Below are 27,804 nucleotides of genomic sequence, written 5' to 3'. Positions count from 1 at the left end.
ATTTTAAACCTAGTTCCAAAAATGTTCGCACTGGAAAATACTAGACCAGTAAATCCACATCTTTGAATGTAAGAATTTTCCTCTCTGTGAAATGTGAATAACATGTGGCTTGTTGGGTTATTACATGTATAAAGTATAATATTTGTAAAGCATCTAGGATAATGCTTTATATGTGCGACAAGACAGAAGTGAATTATGCTGTCTGCGTGATGATAACCTCGTCTCAAAAAATAAAATAAATGTAGAACAATAAGCTTTGATAACTATATCTATAATAACCAAATTATTTATTGAATGTGTATTGTTTACCCCCTCATAATTTTTCCAATTTGGTTTTTTAACTTCATTGACCCTCAAAGAAAACAGAACATTCTCCAGATGAGTCATATTGATAACAGTAAATGTTTCAAGCTGGATAAGCAAAGGTCTCCTCAGTGCTAACAGTGTGAGGAAGCAATGCTAGCTAAAATGAGATATGGTAAATATTTATGCAAAATTAACAGACCTTTACCCCACAGGGAGGCTGTAAGCATGGGAAAAAGCAGCTTCCCAGAACTCAGCATAGCGGATGTCTGTAGATCTCCCTAAGGGCTATAAACTCTCTGCATCCATAAGAATGCTTCCAAGAGCATTGCCTTTTTACATGAAGACTCTTTGTAAATTTTAAATATAGTAAAATTCTCAAATTACAATGCTTCAGTCTTCCGCCTCCTAGCAACAATACTCACTCAGTAGATTTCATTTATGGGCTTTCTTTTTAAGACTACTATCTGCCAAGTCTGTTCTAGATTTTCTGGAATCACTAAGAAAATGTGAAAAAAAACAATTAGAGTTAAATATTGGGTTAAATTTTTTTTTAAAATCACACCATACAAATAAATATCTTTAAAGCAATCTTTCCATGTTATGGCATACATGCGTGGCTAGACTGAAATAATTCATGCCACAGAATTTCAGTGACAGGAAAAAAAAATCACAAAGAAGACATGAAGTTTAAAAGTAAGTTTAAAAGTAATGTTTTGAGGCTCAGAAAATTAATCTATACCTATATATGAATCTATGCCTATATATTCTTTAAATGGTAGAAAACATAAACTAAATAATAAAAAGGGAAAAATCACTCTGCTAACAAGATTTTTTTTTTTTTTTTAAATCTCCATTGCCACTTAGCCAAACATAGATTCTGGCTAAGAAAAAAATGCAACCCAATTGACTAACATCCCTTAGGCTTCACAAAGGCCTGATCCTCTACTACTAAAAGGCAGTTGCTACCTTCTTCTCCACCCTTACATATTCAGTATAATATATCTGGGATGAGTTCCTGTTTGCTTTGTGTTCCTATAATACTAAAAAATGTAAAACTTGTATTAGCTAGACCTTAAACTTCTCAAAAGAACTTCAGAATAATTATAATGGAAAATTATTTATAAGCAACACAGATTAAGTTTCAACAAAGTACAATATATAAAGACGTCTATATATTTAAAGCAATGAATAACAAATCTAATCTAAATGCAAGCCTCTTTAGAGGAAATGAGACCAAAAAAAAAAAAAAAACCTTTGCATCAGAAATCTGGAAGAGGGAGTAGATAAATAGATTATGAGCAGAAAGAAGATACGTTACAAAATTATAATGTGAGGGCTATTTTTAAGTGTTGTGAAAAACAAAATGCATTTTCTTGGTTCCACAAAACACAGGCTTACAGGACTGATACCTTCAAAGAAGTCCATGAGAGAGTTCTCCTTCAAGAAATAACTGAAGGGGCTGGGGAGATAGCTCAGTTGGTAGAGTGCTTGCCTTGCAAACACAAGGGGATTTTTTTCGATCCCCAGCACCACAAAAAAAAAAAAAAAAAAAAAAAAAAAAAAAAAAAAAAAAAAGAAAGAAAGAAAGAAATGACTGAAACAATGCTTAATCCATAAAAGATAATTTTCTCTATCCAAAAGCAATGGGCATCTAACCTGCTTTAAATTTCAATTCATACCAATGCCCTTTCCATTTCAGTTAACTCACTAAAATGTAATACAACTGAAAAATAAGTTGAAAAGAGAAATAAAGGACAGCAGGTGATAAGAAATGATATTTTTTTAATTTTGAAAATAACATCAATTTAACCATTAACTGTTTTCATACCACTCTATCCCCCAAATAAAACTTTTTTTAAAATATTTTTTTAGATGTTGACAGATCTTTATTCTTTTATTTATATGTGGTGCTGAGAATCGAACCCAGTGCCTCACACGTGCTAAGCAAGCGCTCTACCACTGAGCCACAACTCCCGCCCAAAACTTTTTGTTTTAATCTTCAGGACAATAAATATCACTCTTAAAAGGTAAATTTCTGAATATATAGCTATAATTCAACAGATAGCAAAAGCTCAAAAATAACTGCCATAACAATGACCTATATAGAACAGGCATTCAATATTTACTGAATACATGAATAAATAAATGAAGTAATGTTAGATACAAAACTGCACAAATTCTGAGTGATCAAAGACAAATATAAAAGTAGACTATCAATCACTTTTTGGCCCTTTGGCTGGGATAGAGTATAAAAGTGGACTGTCAATTCTAAACATCTTATCCATTTTATTATTATTAGAGTTGTTACTGCTCTACAATCTGAACTTTTAAAAATCTAGTCCTCATTTCCAAATACACCTTAATTCTAAAACATAGCCTATAATTTGGGGCTGGGGCTGTAGCTCAGTGGCAGAGTGCTTATCTAGCATGTGTGAGGCTATGGGTTCGATCCTTAACACTGCATAAAAATAAGTAATTACTTTTTTAAATGGCCTATAATCTTAAATATAAAAGATAAGGTATATTATCACAGCAAGTGGGGGAGGGAATAATTATTTTTCCACCAGCAGCAGCTGCAAATACATGTGAATTCAAAATCATATCACAAGCATAGATCCAAGGCTTAGGAAAACATAACTAATTTCTGAGGTTTTAAACAGTAACAGCTACTACGGCTTACCTCTAATTATGGGCCAGGTGCTTACATACTTTCTCATTTAATCTTCATACAACTCTTCAAAATAAGTATTATTCACATATTTTATTAATGAGAAAACTAAACTGCTGTTCAGAAAAGAATTTGCCTAAGGTCTCCTGGCTAGTAAATATCAGAACAAATCTGACACACCAATCCATACTCATCATCCTCATTCAGTTCCCTTCTATTTCTCTAACAAGAGCAAAAAATATATACATATACACACACATACACACACATATTCACTCCCCTCCCCCATACATCAAATTCAGGGCTACTTTTTAAAGGCTACTTTTAATCTCTGACAAAAAATAAAAATCTCAGGGTTGGGGTTGTGGCTCATTGGTAGACTGCATCCCTAGCACATCTGAGGTCCTGGGTTCAATCTTCAGAACCACATAAAAAGATAAATAAATAAACAAAGGTATCGTGTCCATCTACAATTTTAAATATATTTTCTTAAAAAAAGAATAATCTCAAGAAAACTTCTGATAGGGGAATCAAATTAATATAATTTATAATATTTGTGCATGTAATATGTGACTTAATTCCCATTTTTGTACACAGACTTGTATCCTGTATCCTATTAAACTATAATTGCAGGGTGGGAAGCTTCTCTCTCTCTCTTTTTTTTACTGTCCACATCCAGGCAACACACCCAATTTACTTTAAACGTTGTTGCAAGGATTCTAATCATGTAGGATTTCTGGGTAAATACAGTTAACTAGAAACCACAAACCTTTCCTTAAATTGCCTTCTAGCAAATTCAACTGAAATGCAACTAAAACACATTTTCTTGACAAAGGTACTGACAAACTATTACCTCTAAAAAAAAAAAAAGTTTTCAATTGTGATAAAACAATTGAAAAAACAGCAAATTAAAGAGTTATTCTCCATGGGGGAAGTGTTGGTTTTTAAATATTTTAAATAGAGTATATTTTCCCAAGCAACCAAAGCTAGAATCAATTCAAAGGCAAGAAAAACCCAAATTTAAGTAATTTTATTTATAAGCCAGAGATCACCATTTTTTCCTGTAATCCCTAAAAAGATTCTGAAATGAATTTAACAATATAACTTTTAGTTAACTAAAGCTACTTAAATAACTATGAAGACTAATCTAAATGTCTCTATGCAATGATAAGCCAATGAAGAAAATAAATTTGACAGTGATACTAAGATATTTTCATTGTGTTATATACAATAACATATATTCACTAAACTGTGTAAACTCTCTTTGACTACCTTATTGTCACCTACCAATCTATAAACTGAAAAGGGGATTATTTCTTTAATTTGCTTCCCACTGTTTCTCCCAAAAGAAAACAGCCTGTAAAACTTATGATCTTACATCTATAATATAATGCCTCTTACACCCTACAACCATGGAAATGTCAAATAAACTTACGGATGACACTGACATCTGGAAACAAAAATGGAGGCTTTAAGGTGCTCTGACGAATTAACTTGAGCAGCTGAAAGTGGCTTTAATGATTTCTAAACTAAAGTTAGATAAACTCACTTTCTTTTATACTTTAGGGATTGCCTTGAAGATATGAAAGACCCTTTCTCAGTGCAACAAATAGTACAGGTGAACAGGGAATTTTTATAAATGGTTTTGATGTACTTCTCCAGAGTAAATAACATCACTGACAGAGCTCCCAGAAGAGCTGAAGCCATTAAGCGCTGGGATTCCTTTCAATTGGCATCATACCAACAGAGGCTCAGTGAGAAACGAAACCTCCTGCAAATCAAATCTGTTGCAATGTTATTTTTTCCAGAGGTTAATTACCTTCTTCTGACACACACACACACACACACACACACACACACACACACACACACCCTAAAGTGGAGTAAAGGCTGGAAAATAGATGACATTCTATTGTAAGCCTCCTCCAGAAATTTCAAAATGAAATCAAAACAAGCCCTCACTATTAAATTCCAGATACACTCCACAAACATCCTCTCCCACTTGACACCTATCGATCCATAGCACCATGACCTCAAACTTTAAGACAGTAAGAATTTAGTGTAAGTCACATTTTCAAACATCATCTTTTAGAGATACTTAATTAGTAAAATAGATAGTAATTAGTAAAATATTTATGGGTAAAATTATGATATCCAGAAACTGCTCCAAAATAATTCCTTAGGGACTTTAAGGAGACAGATGAACCAAGACTGTCCATGCATTAATAATTGTTGAAATTAATGATGGGAACATGGAGGTTCAACATACCATTCTCTGCACTTTTATATATGCTTAAGATTTTTCCATTAAAAAAACACACCCCAAAAAAAAAATTGTTCACAGACTCAAAACAACCCATATAACAATCATTTAGAGAGCACCTCCTGTGGTACACTATATTATTGTCCCTAATTATTCAACTTCCTGTTTCCTTCCTTAATAGGATTACACAGCCTCACATTATCATGTGACTTACAATGCCACCTGTGGGAGGAGTATATATTCTACCTTGGAGACAATCAGCTTGACCATATTACCTGTTTTGGTCAACGCCATTTGAGCTAATGTGACGTACACCATGACTGAGGATGTAAACTAATATTTGCATCAGTTTTCTTTGCTATTTTATTCTGCCATGATAATGCCATATCCTAGACAGGGAATGTTTCTTCAGTCATGTGTTTCTTAAGACATGTGAAGCAACACTGCAGCCATCCACTGCTGACACAACAATCTGAAGGTATTGATATGGCAGCATGATATAGCAAAAGCTGATACGTCCACATACTGTGGGATAAAGATGCAAAGACTATTGAAATGAGAGACTGGTATATTTTTTAAATGTTTTGGAAGATCAGCCAAAAGAAAAAATTAAAAGTATAATTACCATTGAGAAGAGTATCTAAGAACTAATGGATGCATTGGGGTAAGGGCACGATCAAAAGAAAACTTCTTATTTAATACCATTACATAATGTTTAATTTTCTGTGTGTTGTACATTTAACCTGAGCAGAAACATCTAAATAGCTGAATCATTTGAGTTATTTTTTTCTTCCTTATGCTTTTCCAAATTAAAAAAATAAATAAATAAACTAAAATAAAGCTAATAATTACTTTAAAATGAATAAGAATTATCCTCCTACCCTTGAGGAATAAAAAATTGACAATTTAAATTTAAAGAAAGTCTCCTCTCAACACCCCCCAAAATAAAGCATATGACATATTCAATTCTATGTTTGCTTATTTTCAAATTTCAGCAGAACAAATATAGGGTTTTGCATATGGATGGTATAGCTACTGGACTCAAAGGAAATTCTCTCAATTTTATTATTTTAGTATTCCAATAAAACTGATGAATAAGCTTGCTGTGTTGTTTGGTGACTAGGCCTTAACCAGTAATCATATACAAGATACTCTACTAAATTAGCTCATGTAGGTAAAATTTAAAAGGAGAGTTGGAAGAAGAAAAAAGGAAAAAATTCTAATTATAACTTTTTCCTTTTTTCTCAGTACTGAAGACTGAACTTAAGGGTACTCTTCTACTGAGCTACACCCCCATGCTTTTTTATTTGAGACAGACCTCATCCTTGCAATCCTCCTGTCTCAGCCTCATGAGCAGCTGCACCTGGCCTATAACTCTTTTGGAGATTAAACAACACTTCGATGGTTACAGAAATCAAGTTCAGTAGAGTAACATTTTATTACAAGAGCATGTTCTTACTTCAGTCGAGCAGGATACATAGCAGTAACCTGCAAATATGACTAGGAACATGTCTGCACTTTTCATTCTAGGATCTCAAAGCACTTTTCAAACATTATTTTAACCCTCCTATCAGTGGAGAGATAGATATTATACAACATAATCTACCTGCCACTACAAAATACTTAAATACCGCCCCCCTTCAGTAGTACTTACTTGCCCTGAGAAGGTCTTGCCCAAACAGCCAATAAAACAGGAAATAAGCTGACAGTGCATGTGCCACCAACAATCTCCAAAAGGATCAGACCTTCACCCACAAGAACCACTTCCTCTGAGTAAACCACAGAAGCTATACTGGGCAAACCACAACATATCAGCTTGTGTCTGGAACACCGGCAGATAACCCATCTAAAATCTATAGGAGGACATGGTTAAGCTCCTTCACAGAATTTCCTGTGTATCAAAGTATACTGGAGAGATATGCTATTCTTATGGACAGCACATAGCCATTTTCTGCATTTTGTGATCAATTTCAGGTATAATTCCTTCAGACACTGAGGAAGTTGCCAACAACTTCTGTACAACAGAATAATCTACATTTTCTGAATTCATGGAAAATCTACAAAATGCTCTTTGATCTTTTAAGTGTATGAACTGAAAAATCAGCATTTATATGTAATATCTGACCAATACAGTGGTCTCAGAGCATTATCTTTATTTTTTGTTTCATTTTTCAGAGCATTATCTTTAAGTAACTACAACTGCAATGACGAAAGGAATAGCAGTGTGACAAATAGCTAACTATAAGCATTAACTAAACTAAGTTCTCCTGTATACTTCTAATTTCTGCATAAATTCTTACTCACAGTCCCAAGATAGGGAACAATTTTTCACTAGCCATTAGATTTGCTTGTTTCTAAACACTGGGAAACCACCCAGGCCTGTCATGTGATTATGATTTAAAAAACCAGGACTCAGCATTTGAATTAGTAAAAGATCCTGTTTTGGTATGAATCTGTCAGCTGTGCTAGTGCACGTTAATTCAATAAGGTTAACTTAGTCTCTTCTTTACCAAAAGACAACAAACACATGCTTATGTAACTTGAGCACAGCATCTGACCTTCAGCATCATTATGTATCACCTCTACAGAAAAAACACACTTAAAATTACTTCAGCCACTAGCTTCATAAAACTCTCTTGAAGTCTTAGAAATATCTTCCATATATGGCTATCTTGATATCCCAGACATTTTATGTTAAAAAGTAAAATGCTCTAAATTTGGCATGTTTCCAAAATTCTAAAATTACTAACAAAATATAAAGATGTCTATGTAAATAATTTTATATTCAATTAGTATCAAAGAAAAAGATCTACAGATAAAATAGTTAAGAGCTCTATAATCTTAAGTATTTTACAGTAATCTACCCACTTTTTGTGTTACAGTCTTGTCATTAGTAACAATTCTTACAAATACAATGGCAACAAGTAAAATGCGGATATTTTAACAATATATTTTGTTGGAAATAATACTGCTAAACATTGCAGGTCATTTCGCTGACAGGAAAAAATAACAGAAGACAAACTAAAACTTAATTAAAAAAGAAAGAAAGAAAGACACACAATCTAAAGTAACACAGACTGGGAAAAAAAAAAAAAAACCCACTGTCAAAGTAACAGTTTTCCAGATATATCTCACAATATTACAACAGCTACTTTATCTTAAAGCTACAATCATCTCTTCACCCCAAAGATGCTTTATCTCACATCTGATTTATTTTTTTTAAATATTTTTATTAGTTGTTGATGGACCCTTATTTTATGGATTTATATGCAGTGCTGAGAATTATATCAGTGCCTCACACATGCTAGGCAAGCACTCTCCCACTGAGTCATAACCCCAACCCACCTGACTGGCTCCTAACACTTAGAATTTCTGTGCTCTACCTTTTTGTCATATAATTAAAACATCTGTTACATTAAGGGCACTATATTTGAAAGAATAAGTCTGGAAAAAAAACTTCTATGACTGTCAGTAATTGTTCAGATGACTTAGTAATTATACTATTTGTATAAGTTTGTTTCATTTGATTGCTACACCTCTTACATTCATTCTGAAAACTACCTAAAGTAATAGTGGTGCTGAGGATGTGGCTCAGTAGTAGAGTACTTGCCTAGAACGTGTGAGGCCCTAGGTTCAAACCGTAGCATTCCAAATGAAATGAAATAAAAGTTAATTAAAATTTAAAATCTTTCTACCTGTAATTTTGGGTTATGCCCCTGAATCACTGTAAAACTAAAGTTAGTATTTGCTTCTCTAAAATATGGATCAAGATAAAATACAGAATATCATATTTTGTACTAGGAGAGAAACTAAAGGAAAAATGTACTAGGAGAGCAATTGGAAAAAGTTAATAAAATATTAAGAAAGACAGGTTGATTTTTAGACAATGGATCAACAGGAACATACCATGTAGCTAAGCAAAAAATAAGGAAGGTAGGGGAATGAAAATAGCAATGAATTACTGTCTAAACCATTTAGTCATATAAACATTAACTAGAAAGAGAGCATTATGTAGCTTGGAATAGCAAGAACATGGCATGTTACTTAAACAGGACAACCCAAGTTAAGTTTGAGCTAGCATGGTGACACACATCCATAATCTCGGGGACTCAAGAGGCTGAGGCAGGAAGATCACAAGTTCAAAGACAGCCTCAGAAACTTAGTGAGGCCCTATCTCAAAATTTAAAAATTAAAATAAAAAAAAAAAAAATTCGTTTACTACTAACTCAGTGGTAAAGCACCCCTGGGTTCCATCCCCAGGATGATGGTGGTGATGATAGTGATGATGATGATGGAGGAGGAGGAAGAAAGAAAAATAGAAAAGTTGGATTAAAGATCAGGAAAATCAGCCAGGTGTAGTGGCACAAACCTGTCATCCCAGCAGCTTGGCAGACTAAGAGAGGAGGATCACAAGTTCAAAGCCAGCCCCAGCAACTTAGCAAGGCCCTGGGTAACTTACCCTGACTCAAAAGAAAAAACTAAAAGGGCTGGAGATGTAGTTCAGTGGTTAAGTGCCACTGGATTCAATCTCTGGTACCAAAACAAATAAACAAAAAAGATCAGGAAAATCTTCCTAAGATCTATCAGTTTGCTGTTCAGTCTCCTGAGGAAGTGATAGAAGCTTTATCCTCTAGAGATATTTAAAGTTAGTATAGATAAGGTACTAGAAAGAAAGCATCCTACAAGAGAAAAAGCCAGCTATAATATGGTGAGGTTGGAAAGTTACTAAAATAGAACAGAAAAATAAGACACATAAAAAGACAACAATTTAACGTGAAAAATAGGGAACTTGAAAGTCAGATAATCTAGGTTAAAATCTTGGGTCTGTACTTTCCAGTTTCGTAATCTTGTCTTAAACTCCATGTTATCTTACTGTTTAAATGGCAAACACGTGATCTGCCCCATACTGAACTGAAAATATTGCAAACGTTTAAAAAATTATAATACCATAGGATCTCATTACATACATGAGTATTTTATTTAAAACAAAAAATAAAATTATAATTTTATGGGTTTTAGAATTTCTATTCAAATGGCCTAATTACTAAAAGCTTTAAGCTTTAAAACAACATCAAGACCAAGTTTTAACAGATGAGATCAAATGAAGTTAAGCTTTCTGTAACTGAAAATGTGGTTGGCCACTTTCTATATAATTTTTTTTTTTTTTTTTTTTGCTGGTCCTGGGGATAGAACCTAGAGCCTCTTGCATGTGAGCCAAGCACTCTACCACTAAGCAAGACCCCTAACCCAGTAGTAAGACCCCTAGCCCAGTAGTATCTATAATAAGATAAAATTATTAGCTGCAAAAGAGTCCCTTGAATTACCTCTGGAGAACCATTCAAATATCCTGCTATTTCTGTGACCCATGGCAATCACATATGTATACTCAAAAGATTTTTTTCCCAATTGCTTGCTCACAGAATATGTAAAATCTACTTATAGGTTCCATGAACATCTGTCTCAAACTTTATTTTTTAAATTGAGAAAACTCAAACAGTTTTTAGGGGAAAAAAAAAAAAACTTACACACCAATTCATTATTATAGACTATGTATTGACAACTGGGAACCACCAAAGTGATTAAGTAGTAACATCAGTTTAACTTACTTGTGTAATAATTTCAAACAAAATTTATCTTGTCAACTCAATGAATAAATACAAATATCTTAAAAGTGTGCTATTATGGCTTAATACTTCTTAAAAATTTGCTTTGTACTTTACATGTTGACTCACAGAAAAATATACAAATGGATGCACTACTGCATACCTATATGAATCAAAATTTTATGCTAAACTAAAAGAAAATACAAATATAAAATAATGCAGGCCCAACATGGTGGTAATCCCAGCAACTGGGGATATCAAGTTGGCAAGTTTGAGGGCAGCCTCAGAAACTCAGACTCTAAGCAACTTAACCAGATCCTGTCTCAAAATAAAAGAAAAGAATTTTTTTAAAAAAGGCTGGGGATGTAGCTCACTGCTAATGCACCCTGGGTTCAATCCCCAGTACCAAAAGAACATAAAATAAAAAAATAAAATACTGCAAAGCTAGCACTGTGATCCTTATCCCCAATTTCAATTTTGTGTAAATCAAATGACTGACTTTACAAGAAAATATTACAAGTAATTTCGCCTTGCAGACAATGACTCATATAACCTTAAATATAGCAGATAAATATGAATTCTTTTTTTTAACCAAAAGTATTAGTATATGGCAACTCTGGCAGGAAAAGTATCCTGAATAAAAATGCTAATTACTGAGCACATGCATATAAAGTTACAGGTCTCCACATTCACTTTCAAAGTCTGCTTCAGTCAAACAATTTCAGTCAAATTTGCTTCGCACTGAATTCAGTGCGAAGAAAATTCTATTACAATCAAAAACCTTTATCTACAAATAAAAAACAAAAAAATCCATAAGTCACAGACAAAACAAAGATTCATTTATTTCAGGGAAGATCCTCATAACTTTACTGTCCTGTAACTTGAAAATTCAGTTATGGAATCTGTCGTGAAATCATTTACTGAAACCACTGAAAGAGAATTCTCTCCTCTTTATCCCTCAAAAGAAACTCTAATTATCATAGCATGGCTAAGCTCTCAGGCATAGAAGAAAGGCAAGTAGATAGATTAGAAACAATTAGGATACATTTTAGGTATGAATGCAGCATTTAATGCAGACTAAAAACCAGCAAGCAGCCATTTCTACCACTTTTCAAGTGCTTACTCTAAACCTTGAAAACTACAGTCTACTGGTTTCACAGAAGTTACAAAACCTAGAGACCAGAAAGTATACATACATCAATGACTTAATTTCTTTGTTTTTTGTTTTTGTTTTGTTGGTGGTACTGAGGATTGAACCCAGGACCTTGTACATGACAGACAAGCCCTCCTCCACCGAGCTATATATCCTCTGAGGTCCTAGATTTTTTTTTTTTTTAAAGCTGCTCAGATATACCACATAGAAACAATAGCTACCATGAATGTAGTTTGAGGTTTTTTAACTTTAAAAAAAAAAAAAAAAAAAAAAAAAGAAGTGGGGACTGGAGAATAAAAGAAAAAGGAGGAGAAAGGGAGCAAATGAATGTGTTAATTTAACTGCAAAATAATAACAGGATGTAACAGAGTTCTAAGTATCCAAAGTGACCAATCAGAGACTAAACATAGCTGAATTCCATCCCAGCCCCAGCACGTCCCTAACACAAGAATAAAACCCTTCTTATCTTGTTCAGCCATGTGTCGCCTGCCACAAACTGCAAAACAGAACAACGCCCAAAACCAGCTAGTCCGATTTCAACTGAGGACAGACAGACTCTGTAGTCAGAAGCACCACAATGAAAGAACTCCAACTCACACAGCTGGCCTGGTGGTTCCTACACTCTACAGAACAAAGCCATACCACATACAGTACTTCAAACTTGAAAGGATCTCTAAAAAGCTACACTGGCACTATTAATTTGCCAATAGTCCCAGAATCAGTAAAGTACACTCAGCACAAATTAGAGCAGACAGTTTAAAAAAAAAAAAAAAATTAGGTACAGGATTAAGAGGAAGCTAGAAATTATTCTATAGTTATAACATTGTTAAGACACCCTGGCACAGAAATAATACTAAAACCATTACTTTTAGATTTCACCTCAACAGATATTCAAATCAGGAACTACCCTTAAAGAGAAATGGCTGCTTTATAGTCACAGGATAAGGTGATAGATGTGTTTAAAGGTAAAGTCACATAATTCTCATTTTTAAATTATTAGTAATAAATTCCTAAGAAACAGGTCTCAGCAAAATTAAGTGGCTTTTCTGTTTTGTTTTGTTTTTTATCTTCTAAAAATTATGTCAAAGGCCACGAACAGTGGCACAAGCCTATAACCCCAGTGACTCAGGAGACTGAGTCAGGAGGATTAGAAATTGGAGGCCAGCCTCAGCAATTTAGCAAGACCCTCAGCAACTTAATGAGATAAAAAAAAAAAAAAAAAAAAAAAAACCACATAAAGAACAGACGATATAATTTAGTGGTAAAGTGACCCTAGGTTCAATCCCCAGTACTAAAAAAGAAAAATCTTTAAAAAAATAAGCCAGGTATAATGGTGCATGCCTGTAATTCCAGGGACTCAGGAGGTTGAGGCAGGCGGATCACAAGTTCAAGGTCAAGCTCAGCAACTCAGCAAGGCCTAAGAAACTTACTGAGACCCCTTCTCAAAATGAAATTAAAAAGGGGTGGGGATGTTAAGCACCCCTGAGTTCAATCCCCAGTACCAAAAAATAAAATAAAAATTTAAATATTAAAAAAAATTCAAAAATAAAAATAATGTCAAATTAGGCAGTACCTGAACCATTGTTAATCCTCAAAACAATTTAGAGATTAATCTTAAAATAATCATCTTTTATGCCTATCCCAAAGTCTGGCAAAGAAGAGGCTTTCAATAATTGCATGCTTATTAATGTTGCTATGCTATCTAAATTACAAAAAAAAAAAAAAGGACACAAATTCCAAGATTTTATTTCCAAAAAATGAAAAGCAAAGCTGAAGACAAATCATTTCTTGGGGTTTTTAAGTGACTTTTGTATAGGAAGAGTTGGTGACCCTAAGTTCTATTTCTACAAATTAAACTCCCAGCACCTCAATGAAAATCAACACCTCATCAATTCCTGTAAGACTTCTTGTCTACAGGTTCAACAAAAAGGGCAAGGATTGAATGAACCAGGAAAACAATTATCCACACACCCATGAAAGTGATTTCTCAGAAGCAAAACACCCTGTAAGGAAAAGAAACACCGATAACTAGAAGAAAAGAAGAATATACTACTCATGTGAAGTGTATTCTCAGAAAAATTAAAAATTAGTTCACTAAAAATGAAAGCCCACTTAACAAAATATGCAATGGATAAATAGTTGAAATATTTAATGGAATCTTTTAGGTGAACATTCATGTGACACTGCAAAGCATCAACAGGAAGAGGAAGTTCTGTTTCTGGAGTAGCTGTTATGGTATGATAATGGAATTTGGCCCTTTTAAAATCAACAAATGAGTCTCACAATTGGGCGAAACTCTCTTATTAGGAAATTAAACTACTTTCTGAAGGAGCATTATTGTTGCACTCTTCATCTGAGATTTGCCTTTCAATTCAAGTTATTTGATCTGTTTTTATGATGTAATAGTTTGAAGGCTGACTTCGATATAAAGTGAGCTGACTGAACTTTGGAAGTAATACAGTCCTAATTAAATTCAGAAACAAAATGCAGTAAAGGAAGCTCACAATATGTATGTTGTTATCGCTTAACTTATGATTAACTCTTAAAGACAGGGAACTCCAGTTCAACCATGGCATAGTCTATACACACCATCCTGCAACACTGATAAGTAAACAATATCCACTTGCCATGCTTGCGCCTTGCTTAGGGTTTCCATCCCTTAAAACCAAGAGTTTCTGGGAGATGAAATATTAAAATACATAATTAAAGCAAGTCCCATAGTTTCCCTCATTTCTTTCAGCTCCTGGATACTGCCTCCAGCAAGAGCCTTTGATTTACTGGCAATGTCAACATTCTGGAAAATTATTAGACAATTAATAATTAAACACTTCAGGTCAACACTTAAAAGAGATCAAGTTCACAAAGCACCATGCGCAGGCTGAAAATTAAGTTCAAGGATAGAAATTTCAAAAATGTAACAAGGTCTAAAGAGTAAATCCAATGATGCACCAAAACTCATCGACTTCAGGAACTGACCTTCACCCAAAATGACCTTCCTCTTGCTTCAAGATGAGTACAGAATTCTAATACACACTACGGACAGAAAACCACAATCATGGTTTTCCTTACCTCTTCTCTGGGGAAAGTTTCTCTCCAAAAAGCACTACATTTCCAAATTCAATCAACCGGATAACTTGGCAGAAACCCTAGACTAATTGCACAGCTCCGAAACAACTCTTTTCCCTATGCCTGTCAACTTCACCGGCCAAAGGCAATCTGCAATCACTGACTTTCCTGTTGGATCGGGTCACATCCTGGGAGGCTAAGCAAAGGAGGAATTCATACCCACCTGTCCGTGATAGTCGACTGTGTGCCACTCATTGGGGCCCTTGGCGAGAGGTCCTCCTTTTATCCAACTTGCATTTTACAGTAACACCTCCACCCCACCCCCAGTACTCTAGGATCAGGCCCAATTCCGGCAAGGGCACAAAAGTCCAACTCAAAACTCCATTCAGTCATCTAGAACATCCGATTGATGGGGGTCAAGGAAAGGGAATGCGGGTTGGAGCAAAACAAGTTATCTCCCAAAACAAAACGAGAAAAGTCAGCCAGAAGGCAGTTGTAGAGCTAGCGATAAAATCCTCCAGAAGGCATAGGGGGAAACTTCGTCACAGAGGGAAGTCCGCGAGCCCTGGGGAGGGGACCCGAGAATCCCTCCGGGGCTGGGGTGGAATCGGGTCGGGGACGGGCGTCGGCTCCTGCTCCGGAGTCGCGGGGCCTCGAACTGCCAACCGCGGCAGGGCAAGGCCCTCTGGTCCCGGCTCTCTATCTGGGGCTGCCGGCGGCTCGCGGTCGCACTCTCGGCCGAGTCTCGGACCGTCCCGCGCCGGGCTCGCGCCGCCCCATGTCCCCAGGCCCGGGGCCCCTCTGGTCTTCCTCGCCGCCCCCACCAGGGTCCGGGCGCTGGAACGAGCCGGGGGGGAGGGAGTCCCGCAGTCCGAGGTGACAGGGACCGGGTCTCTCAGCGCCGCAAGCTGATCCCCATCCCTTTAAGGCCCGGACTCTTCCGCAGTCGGCACAGGAGGCGGCGGCTCCTCCCCGACACTCCGGCAGGCAGCGGTTCCCGCGACGAGCTGGAGGTCCCCGTCCGGCCCGGCCTGGAAGCCCCGGTCCCGGAGCGGCGGCGACTGCAGCACTCCCAGCGCAAGGCCGGCTCGCCGGGTCCTGGGGGCCCTCGCGGGAGCGCGCGTGGAGGGCGGAGGAGGCCGCCGGCGGTGGGGGCCGCGCGACAATTACGAGCGCGCGCGCGGGTTCCGGTTCCGGTTCTGTCTTCCCGGCCCGGGCGCGTCCAGCGAGCGAGCGAAGGAGCGAGCTCGTCCCCTCCCCCGCCGACTTTTTGGGCCTCCTCCCCTCTGACTTCGGGAAGCCGCCTCACCGGGATCCCTCCGCCGCGCCGCCCGCGCCCCGCACCCGCCTCCCGCGCGCCGTCCCAGGCTTGCGCCGCCCCCGCGCGGACGCCTCCGCCGAGGCATGTTTCGGAGAGCGAAAAAGTAGTTCTGCGGGCCGGAGGGAGGTTGCAGCCCACCGGCGCCGGGAATCCCACCCGGGTCGCCCCCTCCCTCTGGATTCTCGAGGTGTGCACTTCGAATGTGGCTTGTACCGGGTCAATTTTAACCTGGGACCTTCAATCCAGAGGAGTTCTTTGGGAATTACCCGCCCCCCTTGTCCTGGAAACTTTTATTCCTAAGGGGAATGTTGTTCATATTTCCTGACAACACGTATCAAATGCTTTTGAGTGCCAGACGCGAGCTCAGATCCGGGTGCCTGGACAACCTCCCTCCCTCGTGGTACAAACCCCAGCGTAGACAAGTTTTGGCGATGCCCGCTCACCTGGGGCACCTGCTGGCCTCGTCCTCTGAGGAGGTCCGTCGCGCACAAGCCTTGCCTGCCAGGGCTGGGCTGGAGGAGAGAGACCCGAAGGACTGGCGAGAAAGGGTTTGGGGACTGGGGCCAGGATTTCTTGGTATAAATATTGCTTTTAGGCTGTTTTGCCTTGGCAAAATGAAGTGTATTATTTGCCAAATTGAGGAAGCATGGTGCTTTCCATGGCGACTTAACTAGCTTGTTGTGGAAAGAGATAGAAGAAGAAAATAAAATATAAGTATCCAGTAAATAGGATCCGGTTCTCTCTGAAGTGTTCCCAATTATTTTTCTGATTTCTTTTTGTACAGGGTAGACACATTAGATAGCTATCTATTTTTATGATGGAATTATTCAGTATTGGACCATTGGAGTACCAGTTCTGCCTGTGAACGTGTAAGGTGGCCATCCCCTGTATCCAACTCTTTTCTGACTTCTGAGCTTAAACCTGAGTCGTCGATGGTAAGGGACTTTCAGCCATTTTGTGGAAATCCAGTCTAATAAACAGTGAATGTGGAGAGAGGAAACAATTACCTCTTAACAATGCTGTTTCTAAAAGTCATTCCACAACAGTTCATGAAAGGATCATTATCCCTGAATAGATGCATGAGCTCAAGCTGACGGTTGAAAGGGGTGAAAAAAAAAAAAAAAAGATAAACAGAAGCCAGTGACGACTCTTTTTTGCTGGATTTTTTTTTTTTTTTTTTTTTTTTTTTTTTTTTAAGTTCAGGGCACAGCCAGCTAATTTTGTAATGTTTATTTTTGGAAAGAATAGAGGCAGATTAGGGTTCCAAGCCACTTTCCTATGATCAGACCTGGACACATTGCCACCTGCTGGTGCATCCCAACATGACAATTCTATTCTGGAGACTCCCCGTTGAATTGTTTCTATACATCACTGGAATGAGTTCACCGTTCATCCACATACAGTGAGCAAAATGCACACCTTATCCCCAATCTTAATAAAGTGTCTGTAAATGTACTATATGTCTTATTTTCCCTTAATTAACAATGTTACAATTTAAGTATCAAATGAATTGGACCCCATGACTCATCAACTGCATTTTAAAATGAGTTCCCATCTTCCATTCAAGTGTGCCTCAGTTCCTAAGCTTCGGGAATAACACAAACTGGGAAAGTTTCCTAATTCACCTTCTCTTCCTTGCATACAAAACCTTTTGGCAAGCTACTCTCAAGATCCTTCCAAACTTAACAAACCTAAGGTTCTAACTGAGCAAAGAAGGCTGTGGGAAAGCTTCAGAAGACGGTAAGCAAAGAATTGAATAACTAATGGTTATTCATTCCAAAACTACACTTTTTTAAAATAATGAAAACCTCTCTAGTCACCCACAAAACACTAGCAATAAAAGCAACAACTTACTGCTGTTGGTCGTGCCCCTGTTCTAAAGGCTCTGTGTATGTCTTCAGAAGAGTAAGGCTGACCCACATAGAATACCCTCCCTTAGGTTAGAGTTCTAGGTCTAGGATAGTGACATTGGCGACCCAGACCACTGGTCGGACTTTTTGAGAGGTTCTTCCGGTGGGAGTTATTCTCAACCACATCCTCATTCTGCCATCCAGTTTTTCAGCATGCTTACTAAGTACCTACTAGGCATCAAGTACTGTTGTAAGCACTAGAACTTCAGTCCTCAAAACAATCAGATGCCCTGTCTTCAAGGAATCATTCAACATCAACATCATCATATTGAAGGAAACTGCCCAGACAGGTGGCAGAACTAGAAAGAATTAAGTTCTTCCTCTTTTGGCAAACTATCTTCTGCATGTTGATTGTTACCTCTCCCCCAAAATAAAAATATTGTAAGAATGATTAATTCTAAACAGCAGATTAGAGATATTTCACCAGTAAGGATGAATAGGAATTAACATTTCTACAAGTCAAAGGCAACTACTGCAGCTTCTTTCCTCTTTTTAATTTTTATTTTTGTAACTTCTTGGCAAAATCCCAACAAAGATATAAGGGCAGAGTCTTGATTTATAAAATGTTATTTTATTTTTTATAAAATTTACTACAAATCGTATGGAAATATAAATCCTTCTTGAGCAGTGTTAGTTATAATTACACAGTAATCCAAATGCAAATGAATACTTCATCTTGTCAGGCCAGACCATAGGTTAATTAGCCCTTCATCTACTCGTGGTGCAAAAACTCAACATCTTAACTGCTGAGTCCTCTTCATTTCACATTTTTCTCCCAGAGAAATTTCTTCAGTTATTAGCACAACATCAAGAAAAGCTAAAATGAGGGATTTCCCCCCTCCTTGGCATTCATTCAGATTTCTCATAAAACAAAATCAAAACTTACACATTCCCATGAGAGTACCCCAACAGCAAGATCTGCAATCCCTTTACTTCTAATGGGTTAGGGAAAAAAGAACTGGTACCAGATTAAGCCTATTCACTTGTCTGGTATGGAACAGGTTGCAGAGTGCCAAAATTCAAGAGCCAGCTTTTTCTTTCTTTTTTTTTTTTTTCTTTTCCTTTAAGCTCATGCGCCAAGACACTCTTTTTTGCTAGGCTTTTGCTGAAATCAGCATTCCCCCACAATCTACTTTGCCCACAATTTTGCTGGAAAGAAGCTCACCAGCGTTTGAAGGATACTAATCATAGAAGAAGTTGAAATGCTATCTATCAGATTATTTCAATGCCCAGCAAAACTCTTTAACCAAATGACAGTCATTTTAATGTGCCTTCAAAGTCACATTAAAGTCACATTTTTCCTTTGCAGTACTCCCTCATGCCTGATTTCTGTAGCCAATGATATTCATTTTCAAGACAACTTATTAGGTTAGTATCTCCAGTGGCCATTCACTAACACTTTATGCTGACCTTGACTTCAATAGCATCATCTGCTTGCTCACCAACTGACCTACCCAATCACCATTGGTATGAATATCATGGTAAAAATAAATAAGCAATAAATACATAAATAAATAATACTTCATTTTTTTTACAAAAGCCCTACATTAAAGACCTCCATTAACAAAATGCCACAAAATATCTCTATGAAATACAGAACAGGATCTTTCATTCATTCACATGGGGTTTAAACTGAGGACAAGAGTGGACAAGTGACATGCTTAAATGATCTGGCAAGGCAAAAGCAAAATCAGTTAAAATAAACTCAGGAATTCTTGATTCCTAACTCCTTGTTCAAAGTTTGTATTCACGGGCTGGGGAGATAACTCAGCTGGTAGAGTGCTTGCTTCGCAATCACAAGGCCCTGGGTTCGATATCCCCAGTACCAAAAAAAAAAAAAAAAGAAAAGAAAAAAAGTTTGTATTCACATTCCTCCTATGTGAGATTAAAGATTATCACACTAAAAATCAAATTTTTTCCCTTCCAAGACTGGCCTTGTCATTATAGTTTGTCCTTATAGACTGGCACCGGTTTTAGAGAAAGGAGAACAAGTAGTAAGAGTACTAAAAGGGAATGTACCTGAAATGCAAAAAAGAAAAGAAATTAGCCTCCTCACCCTGAGGCCACACGTTAAAAAGTCTTTGGTTCTAGCTGGCAACATGTACAGCTGAGCTGAAACCTGAACTCCCATCTCAAGCACAGTGGAATCCACATGGTAAATCCCTATGGAATTTAGTCATGGCCTCTCATGCCTAGGAGATTAATGCACAAAAGCCCTGAGAACTGGCATAGTTTTCCTGGTTGGGCAAAACCCGTACAACAGGACTCAGTAAATCTACCCACACCTCATTCATCTCATATCCAAAGCTCTTGCTCTATGATTTTCGTGCAAAAAAAGTTAATGGAACAGACATGACCTGGGCCTACAAGGTTGGCCCTTGGGGGCATCTGGGAACTTAGATTATGGAAAGGCTCTCACCATTCACTGATAAGCCTGACTCAGCTGGTCATGGTGACACATGCCTATTATCCCAGTGATTCAGGTGACAGAGGCAGGAGGATCACAAATTTGAGGCAAGCCTCGGCAACTTAGCAAGACCCTCAGCTATTTAACAAGAATCTATCTCAAAATAAGAAGGGCTAGAGATGTAGCTCAGTGGAAAAGAGCCAATAATAATAACAATAAAATTTTAAAAGATTGGCTCATTGTTTCTAATTTTTTGTGTAAACAACAGGGCTTGTGCTGAATGCTGCTTTCCTTTTGGGAATCTTGACTCTTGCCACATGCCGAGAGGCTGCCTTTATGACCTGTCACCAGTAAAAATCTCAGGCACTGAGTCTTTAATAACTTATCCTGGTAGACAACATTTCTCATGTTGTTACAAAACATTGCTAGTAGAAATAAGCATATCCTGTGATCCAAACAGAAGACGACTCTAGAAGTTTGTGTCTGGTTTCCTTTGGACTTGGCCCCAGGTGCCTTTTTCCCTTTGATAATTTTTCTTCACATCCTTTCACTATCATAAATAAAGTTGTGAGACTCTATGTTGAGCCCTCTGAGTCCTCCCAGTGAATTATGGAACCCAGGGAATAGTCTTGGGGGCTCAGGGAGGCTCAGTAAGTGACCACCTACCACTGCCAGTTTCACTCACCCCATCACCCCTTAAGCAGATCCAATCCCTGATCCAGTGCTCAGAATGCCAAAGGTATATCTCTTCCTGAAAGTCACTTACTTTATAGTACATGGAATGAACTTAAATAAATTGCTACATGAAAAACAGGAATAAGTATATGCTGAAGAAATTCCCAAAGGAACAAGAAACAGCACTAAACTTTTTCCAGTTTCTTTCAAAGCTATCTGACTATCAAGCTTTCCAGGGACAAAAGGACCCAGGGTCACTGTATTTTGAAAATACCAGTAGTTCTCACCTCTCAGCCCTGACATCTTCCCAGCAATCACTGAGGATTCTCACTTCCCACAACTGTGCCATTGCAGAAGTTACTGTTTTAATACTGCATATGCTCGGCTTGAAGACTGACCAAAGTGATCAATAAATTTAGCCCTTTTTTGAAACCTAAATGTGTTATGAGCATGATTCCATGACAGTCAGCTTTCTGACCCAGTTCCCATGGCTGACTCGATCCGATAGATATGGGAACCACGCCTTGGCTAGTGTGTTTTGAGATGTCCATTATGTTTCAGCTGCCGTTCCTCACTCCGCCTGCTTCTCCAAGCACGATACTTCTTGATGCTTTTCTTCCATGCAAAGCGCCAGATGCTAAACATAAAACACCAAGACACAGCATACATGGCTACTCCCCCGACCTTCACAAACCACTTGGGTGTGGGTGAGACCATCTCACAGAAAAGCAGGCGAGCTCCTACGCCAATCCTCACTCCCGTGAACAGAGCCACGAAGAGGAAATCCACCACGTCTCCAGTGAAACTGTGATAGTGTCCCATTTCACGGAGAAACCAGCGCAACTGGAGCAAGGGGTTGGTGATCTCACTTCCAAAGAGGACTGCATTGACCTCTGTGCCCGACTCCCCAAGCACCAGGGCCATGATGATACCCAAGATACTCAGTGTGTGGTGAGCCAGCATCAGGGCACCCTCAGACTGGAAGTAGATGCACCAGCCCAAGTCGAAAATGAAGTAGCCCAAGGTGAGACAGAGAACGTGAACTTGGAGAGGTGTGTTGGGTGAGCCTGAAACAAACCAAGACAGAAGCAAATTGAGTGATTGGGGATTGTGCCATCTTGCATCGGGATCCTACATTATTGTCTTTCAAATTGTACAGAATCACTGAAGGATACAAAACTAATGGCAGGCACAAACTTTTTAATAACACCACCAACAACAAAGACTAAAATCTAAAACCTTGATCTTTATCAAACTGAATGATGTTGGTCCTAACTGAATGATGTTGGTCCCAGAAAATACCGTTCTAATGAATCAGAACAATGAGTGATTCAAGTATAGGCAATAATCTCAGTGTCCTCTATATGGAACAGCATAAAATGAAGCCATTATGTCTTTTCAATTGAAATCAATAAGCATTTTTTTTTCTTTTTAATTTAAAAGAAAAACCTTTTGGTACTGGGGATTGAACCCAGGGGAGCTTTACCACTGAGCTAGGTCCCCAGCCATTTTTATTTTGAGATAGGGTCTTGCTTGGATGCTTAGGGCCTCACTAAGTTGCTGAGTCTGGCCTCAAAGTTGCAATCCTCCTGCCTCAGCCTCCTGAGTTGCTGGAAGTACAAGATAGCACCACTATGCCTAGCTTTCCTCTTTTCTTTAACCAGATAATGATTTGTTTCCACACTTGGGTCATTCTGTCCTAAATGTGAGGTAAATTTTTTTTTTCTTTTTTTTCTTTTTTTTTCTTTTTGCGGTGCTGGGGATCAAACCCAAGGCCTTGTGCTTGCAAGGCAAGCACTCTACCAACTGAGCTATCTCCCCAGCCCCGAGATAAATTTCTTAATTTAGTGGATTAAGTTATTGGACACTGGCAGCACAAACCCATCTTGAAAGTAGACTCTGGAGAGAACCCCAAAAGTTAGGATGTTCCCATGTCCAACCACATAGGGTGCAAGAATCTGATATGCTTGAAATCACTAACATAAAACAAAGCTTAAAAATTTTTTTGCCTCAATTTGATAGATTTGGGGAAAACTTGGACACTCAATTTGGGAATCTAAGGAACTTTAAAAAAATCTATGGAATTTTAAAAAATCATATTCCAAGAGAGTTATGGGTTGAATTGTATTTCCCCAAACTCTTAAGTTGAAGCCTTAGCCCCCTGTACCTCAAAATGTGACAATTTTTGGAAACAGGGCCTTTAAGAAGGTAAGGAAACTCAAATAGGGTCATCTGGGTGGTCCCTAATCCATTATGATTGACGTCTTTATAAGAGATTAGGACACACACACAAACACTGGGGGGTGATCATGTGAGAACACAGTGAGAGCGCAGCCATCTACAAGCCAAATGAGAGAGGCCTCAGAAGAAACCAACACACCTTCCAACACCTGGCTCTTAGACTTCCAGCCTCCAGAATTGAGAAATAAATTTCTGTTGTCTGGTATTTTGTTATGGCAGTCAACTAATACAAGGAGGAATAATTTTTGTATTTTGAGGATGTAACACTCATATGTCTATAAATTATAAAATGAATACAGCTGATCCAAATAATGAAGCATCTATCAAATCTGTTTTGGTAAATTCATACAGTATACTCTTATGTACCCATTAGTTTATTTGTGGTACTGGGGCTTGAAATCAGGGACATTCTACCACTGAGCTACATCCCCAGCCTTTTGAAACTTTTTTTTTTTTTTTAAACAGGGTCTTACTTAGTTAGTCCACTTGGGCCTTGAACTTGTGATTCTCCTGCTTCAGCCTCTAGGTTTACAGGCTTGTGCCACTGCACCCAGCTTTTTGAATCAATTAGAAAGGATAAGGAAGATCTACATACATAGACAAGGAAAGATAATGTCCTTCAAATGTTCATGGAAAGATGATGTTGGAGTTAGACGGCAGGTTGCCAGAGTAGTTAGTAACAGTTAGTAGTTAGTAACAGTTCTATTTTTATCTATTTGGAGTGATGGAAGGTGTTGATGTTGCCTTTATGTTTGACATATTTCAAATTGGTTAAATTGTAACAAGCAATCTAAAATTGGTTTTCCAAGTCCACAGTTATGAAAAGCACAAACAATAAGTGACATAAGCAATCAGAGTTAACACTGAAGAAGAATGAAGACTGCAATACAAATTGGAATGGCAATTATTCTTCAACACTATACAAATTCTTTTCAAAAGTCCAATTCCTCTAAAACTACCCTCCCCACGCCCCCAAATCATGAATCCCTATGGAAAGATCCCTAATGTCCTCTACCTACCTGGGTGGGTAAAAGGCCAAGGACCATCGATGAAGCCAATATAAGCTGAAAGGACTATAGAGAGGACTCCATGGGTGAACGTCACCAGTCGGCAGCTCCACTCATAGCTTCGGTGCTTATTCAGGTGACAGAAAGATGTATAGAGTGAGAGCCAGCCACACAGGCTGCACAGCACCTGCAGACACAGAGCTACTGCCATCCTACGACAAAAAGACCAAAACCAGAGAACAACGGATGCACCCTAAGAAAACAGCGCTGGGGTGTTCTGTATATAGGTCCTCATTACTACTACTGGATAGCACAAAAGCAGTGCCTTTACTGAAAGACTCTTCCTTATCTACGTATCCAAGAATCTTCTATTGCAGTACGGCTGAATGAACCACTCCAGGTTCTTTAGAGAAAACATGTTGGCCACGGGTGAAAACTGTAAATGAAAACTAGGAACTGCATTCTGAGTCTAACATCATACATTATGGTTTGTATAGGAGATGTCCCCCAGAAACTCCTGTGTTCATGCAGGAATGATCAGAGGTGAAATGACTGAACTGTGAGAGTGGTAATCTAATCAGTCCATTCTAGTTGGAATGGACTAAATGGGTGGGCAGGCAGGTGGGGCATGGCTGGAAGAGATGGGTCACTGGGGGCGTGCCCTGGAAGGGTGCATCTGCTTCCTGGTTGCCCTCTGTCCCACCCTCCCCCATGATGTTCTTCCTCATCGTGGATCCAAAACAATGGAGTCAACCATCTATGGACTAAGACCTCTGGTACTGTGAGCCAAAACACATTTTTTCCCCTCTAAGTTGTTCTTGTCAAGTACTTTGACCACAGTAACACAAATGATGACTAAAACAACACATTATAATGAGCAAATGTTAATAATAACCCTCCAGTAATGACCAACCTTGGACAGTAATGCTCAGAAAATACAGCACATTTATCTGATGTCTTTACATCTCAAAAATCTCAGTGCATAGCTCTCATAAAAAAGCACAACACAAACACTTTGGTCTCTGCTAGAGTCACATGACACGTGGTAGTTTCATGTGGTTTTAAGCTGAAACTAAATTCAACTGAGGTTTGGGTTTGGGTCATAGGTTTATCAGTGAAAATCAAAACTTGAGGTAAACCTAAATATAGAACTGAACAAAGAGTCCAGACATCCTGGAAGAGAAGGAAAAAAAATTGAAGTTCTAGTCAGTTCTGGAAATACAACTCAACCAACAGGGAAACAGGAGGATTTTGAGGTACAAGAGGAGTTTTTATTGAGATATGAAAATACCCATAAGGCAATTCTTCAGTTAAAAAATGAAACAAAATCATAAAGTTACACTTTGGAACTTTTACCAAAATAAATTTGGACAAGAACAACTATCAAGTGAACTTGGCCATACAGAAATAAAATCCAAAAATGACCAAGATGCCATTATTAATATTCACTAGCTCCTCTGTTGAAAATACAAATAAAAAAAGTCAAAAATATTTCAGGTATCTGTCTCATCTCAGCAGGAATTTTCTGCATGGCTATTCCTAATGCTTAACCCTATTCTAACAAGTGAAATAGTATCTGTGGACCAACACACTTCAATACACAAGCCACTCCCAAGAATGTTATCCAGAGAGGACTTTATGAAGGTCAAGTTCTGTACAGCTTTCATCTGAAATCAGATTTCCATTCAAGAAAACAGCAGGTGTCCATCAAAGACCTAAGTTCTATTGGGTGTCTGTCCTAAGCTAGCAGCATGAGTGTGGGCAAATAACTTCAACCTGTAGAAACTGTTTTTCCTAAGACAAAAAAAAAAAAAAAAAGAAAGAAGACGGGAGGAAAGAAAAAGAAGGACTGGAGAACTCTATCGTCCAGCCCAGTTCTGAGATGGAGTTCTAAGACAAATTTTGTAAAACCTCAAGGTCAATTTTTAGAGCAAGGGCCGGGAAGACACAGTATCCAGAGTGAAAAGAAGGGTTCCCCTTATTTCCTTTGGAAGGCCAGAGTCACCGGCCGGTAATGCGGATCAGCTCGTTGGGACATGGCGATTAGTATTTTTAGAGTCCTCTTCTCTGAATCCTAATTCCCTGGCACCACAGAGCAAACAGTAGCCCATTTACAAACGCTCGGATCAACGAAGAGACATTTGTAAATGGCAGATGCCACTCTGTGACCGTGGGAGCTGCGTGTCTGGGTGCGGGTGCTGCGGAGGAACGCGGGGGTCTGCAGATGGCCCTGGCAGCTCGGAAGCCGGGCTCCCCGCGGCGGCTGGCGCTCCAGGACCGGCAGGCGAGGACAGCCCGCCTGGCTCGGGTTCTCGAGCAGCTGAGTCTCGGGCGCCGAGCGGGAGCGCGGTAGCATCCCCGCGCCGCCGCTTCTGCAGCCGGCGGCCACGCCCGGCGCCGAGCCCCGGAGCTCCGGACCGTTATCCCGGCACCCGGCCGGGCGCCCGGAGCCTGGCGCAGAGGCCCGGGCGCCCACGGGCGGGAGGAGCCCTCCCGTCCCGGCCGGGCCGGGCCCGTCGCCCGCCCGCCTCCGTCCCCTCCGCGGGCCGCACGGGCTGGGACCCCCGCGCCCGAGGCCAGGCGGTACCTATCCCGCCGGGCGGCTCGCCCGCGCGGTTACCTGGCGGAGCGCACCGGGAAGCCTCCGGCGCCTCGGCGCCCACAACCCAGGGCCCGGACCGCGGCAACAGGAAGCAGCAGAAGGAGGGGGAGAGGACGAGACTGTGACGGAGGAGGAGGAGGAGCCGGGGGTCTGGGGGCACCTGCTGGCTGGGAGGACAGAGCGCAGAACCGCCCCTGGGCGAGGGACATTCAGAACGAGAACTGGACGGAGGGTCCTCCTACTTTGAGCAAGGGAGGGGAGGGCGATCTAGTGGTAGCGAGACCTGCAGGCTGTTGCTTTGATTGGTTGGTTGATTGAAATCACCATCCATTTCTCCCTTCTCCACCATGGTACACCCTATCTACTAAAAACTTATTGAGCACCTACTAAGTGCTTGCACCCCTACCAAGCACTGTGGTTGACCAAACACGATTCTTGCCCCTAAAGCTTGAATCTCAGTTGTGAAGCAGCACACGAATGACTGGTTACCGGGAAGGTGCTCAGACCCGAGAATTAGAAGTTATGCTAATTTCAGTGCTGTCACAGCTTGATATTAGAGCATAAGGCTTAAGAGTAAACCTT

At 39.2% G+C, this 27,804-nt stretch overlaps 3 protein-coding genes and 1 long non-coding RNA gene across 13 annotated transcripts in view; 2 read left to right on the top strand and 2 right to left on the bottom strand.

Annotated features, from left to right (window-relative positions):
- The window catches only part of ARHGEF12 (Rho guanine nucleotide exchange factor 12), a 139,507-nt gene extending 123,329 nt beyond the window's left edge, over positions 1-16,178 (bottom strand). For 3 of the 7 annotated variants that reach the window (XM_079103130.1, XM_079103132.1, XM_079103135.1), the window contains exon 1: positions 15,283-16,177. In XM_079103130.1, coding sequence (XP_078959256.1) covers positions 15,283-15,314 — 32 coding nt within the window. In that variant the 5' untranslated portion in view covers positions 15,315-16,177. Of the gene's footprint in view, positions 1-15,282 lie in introns of all 7 variants that reach the window. The other 4 variants (XM_079103131.1, XM_079103133.1, XM_079103136.1 and 1 more) reach the window with 3 other exon arrangements.
- LOC306639906 (uncharacterized protein) lies at positions 15,489-17,453 on the top strand (the record flags this gene model as incomplete). Its single annotated transcript, XM_079103589.1, has 3 exons — positions 15,489-15,494; positions 15,590-16,596; positions 16,736-17,453. 3 exons carry the CDS (start codon positions 15,489-15,491, stop codon positions 17,052-17,054), a joined length of 1,332 nt encoding a protein of 443 aa, XP_078959715.1. The 3' UTR covers positions 17,055-17,453.
- A 1,357-nt stretch (positions 17,454-18,810) lies between these two features.
- LOC306640223 lies at positions 18,811-20,612 on the top strand. The gene is made up of 2 exons (XR_013757771.1): positions 18,811-20,022; positions 20,140-20,612. It is a non-coding gene; the product is annotated as an uncharacterized lncRNA (long non-coding RNA).
- TLCD5 (TLC domain containing 5) lies at positions 20,152-27,399 on the bottom strand. 4 transcript variants are annotated; one of them, XM_079104321.1, is made up of 3 exons: positions 27,241-27,305; positions 24,633-24,832; positions 20,152-22,439 (listed from the first exon to the last, which is right to left on the bottom strand). In XM_079104321.1, the coding sequence occupies exons 2-3, from the start codon at positions 24,829-24,831 to the stop codon at positions 21,901-21,903; spliced, it is 738 nt and encodes a 245-aa protein (XP_078960447.1). In that variant the 5' UTR covers position 24,832; positions 27,241-27,305; the 3' UTR covers positions 20,152-21,900. The 4 variants fall into 4 exon arrangements, with proteins under 4 accessions (XP_078960447.1, XP_078960450.1, XP_078960449.1 ...); XM_079104324.1 differs by having other exon boundaries at positions 20,154-22,439; positions 24,633-24,747; positions 27,241-27,312; XM_079104323.1 differs by lacking the exon at positions 27,241-27,305 and adding an exon at positions 27,383-27,399 and having other exon boundaries at positions 20,751-22,439.
- Between the last annotated feature and the right edge of the window lie 405 nt (positions 27,400-27,804).

This window comes from Sciurus vulgaris (assembly GCF_902686455.1).
Source record: "Sciurus vulgaris genome assembly, chromosome: 11".
NCBI lineage: Eukaryota > Metazoa > Chordata > Mammalia > Rodentia > Sciuridae > Sciurus > Sciurus vulgaris.
Note: the sequence above shows the minus strand (reverse complement) of the source record. Positions and strands in the feature narration are given on the sequence as shown.

Coding starts and splice junctions, on each gene's coding strand:
- TLCD5 (XM_079104323.1), bottom strand. CDS start 24,831: ATGGCAGTAGCTCTGTGTCTGCAGGTGCTGTGCAGCCTGTGTGGCTGG. Junction 22,440..24,632: donor TTGGCCTTTTACCCACCCAG/GTAGGTAGAGGA, acceptor GGTTTGTTTCAG/GCTCACCCAACACACCTCTC.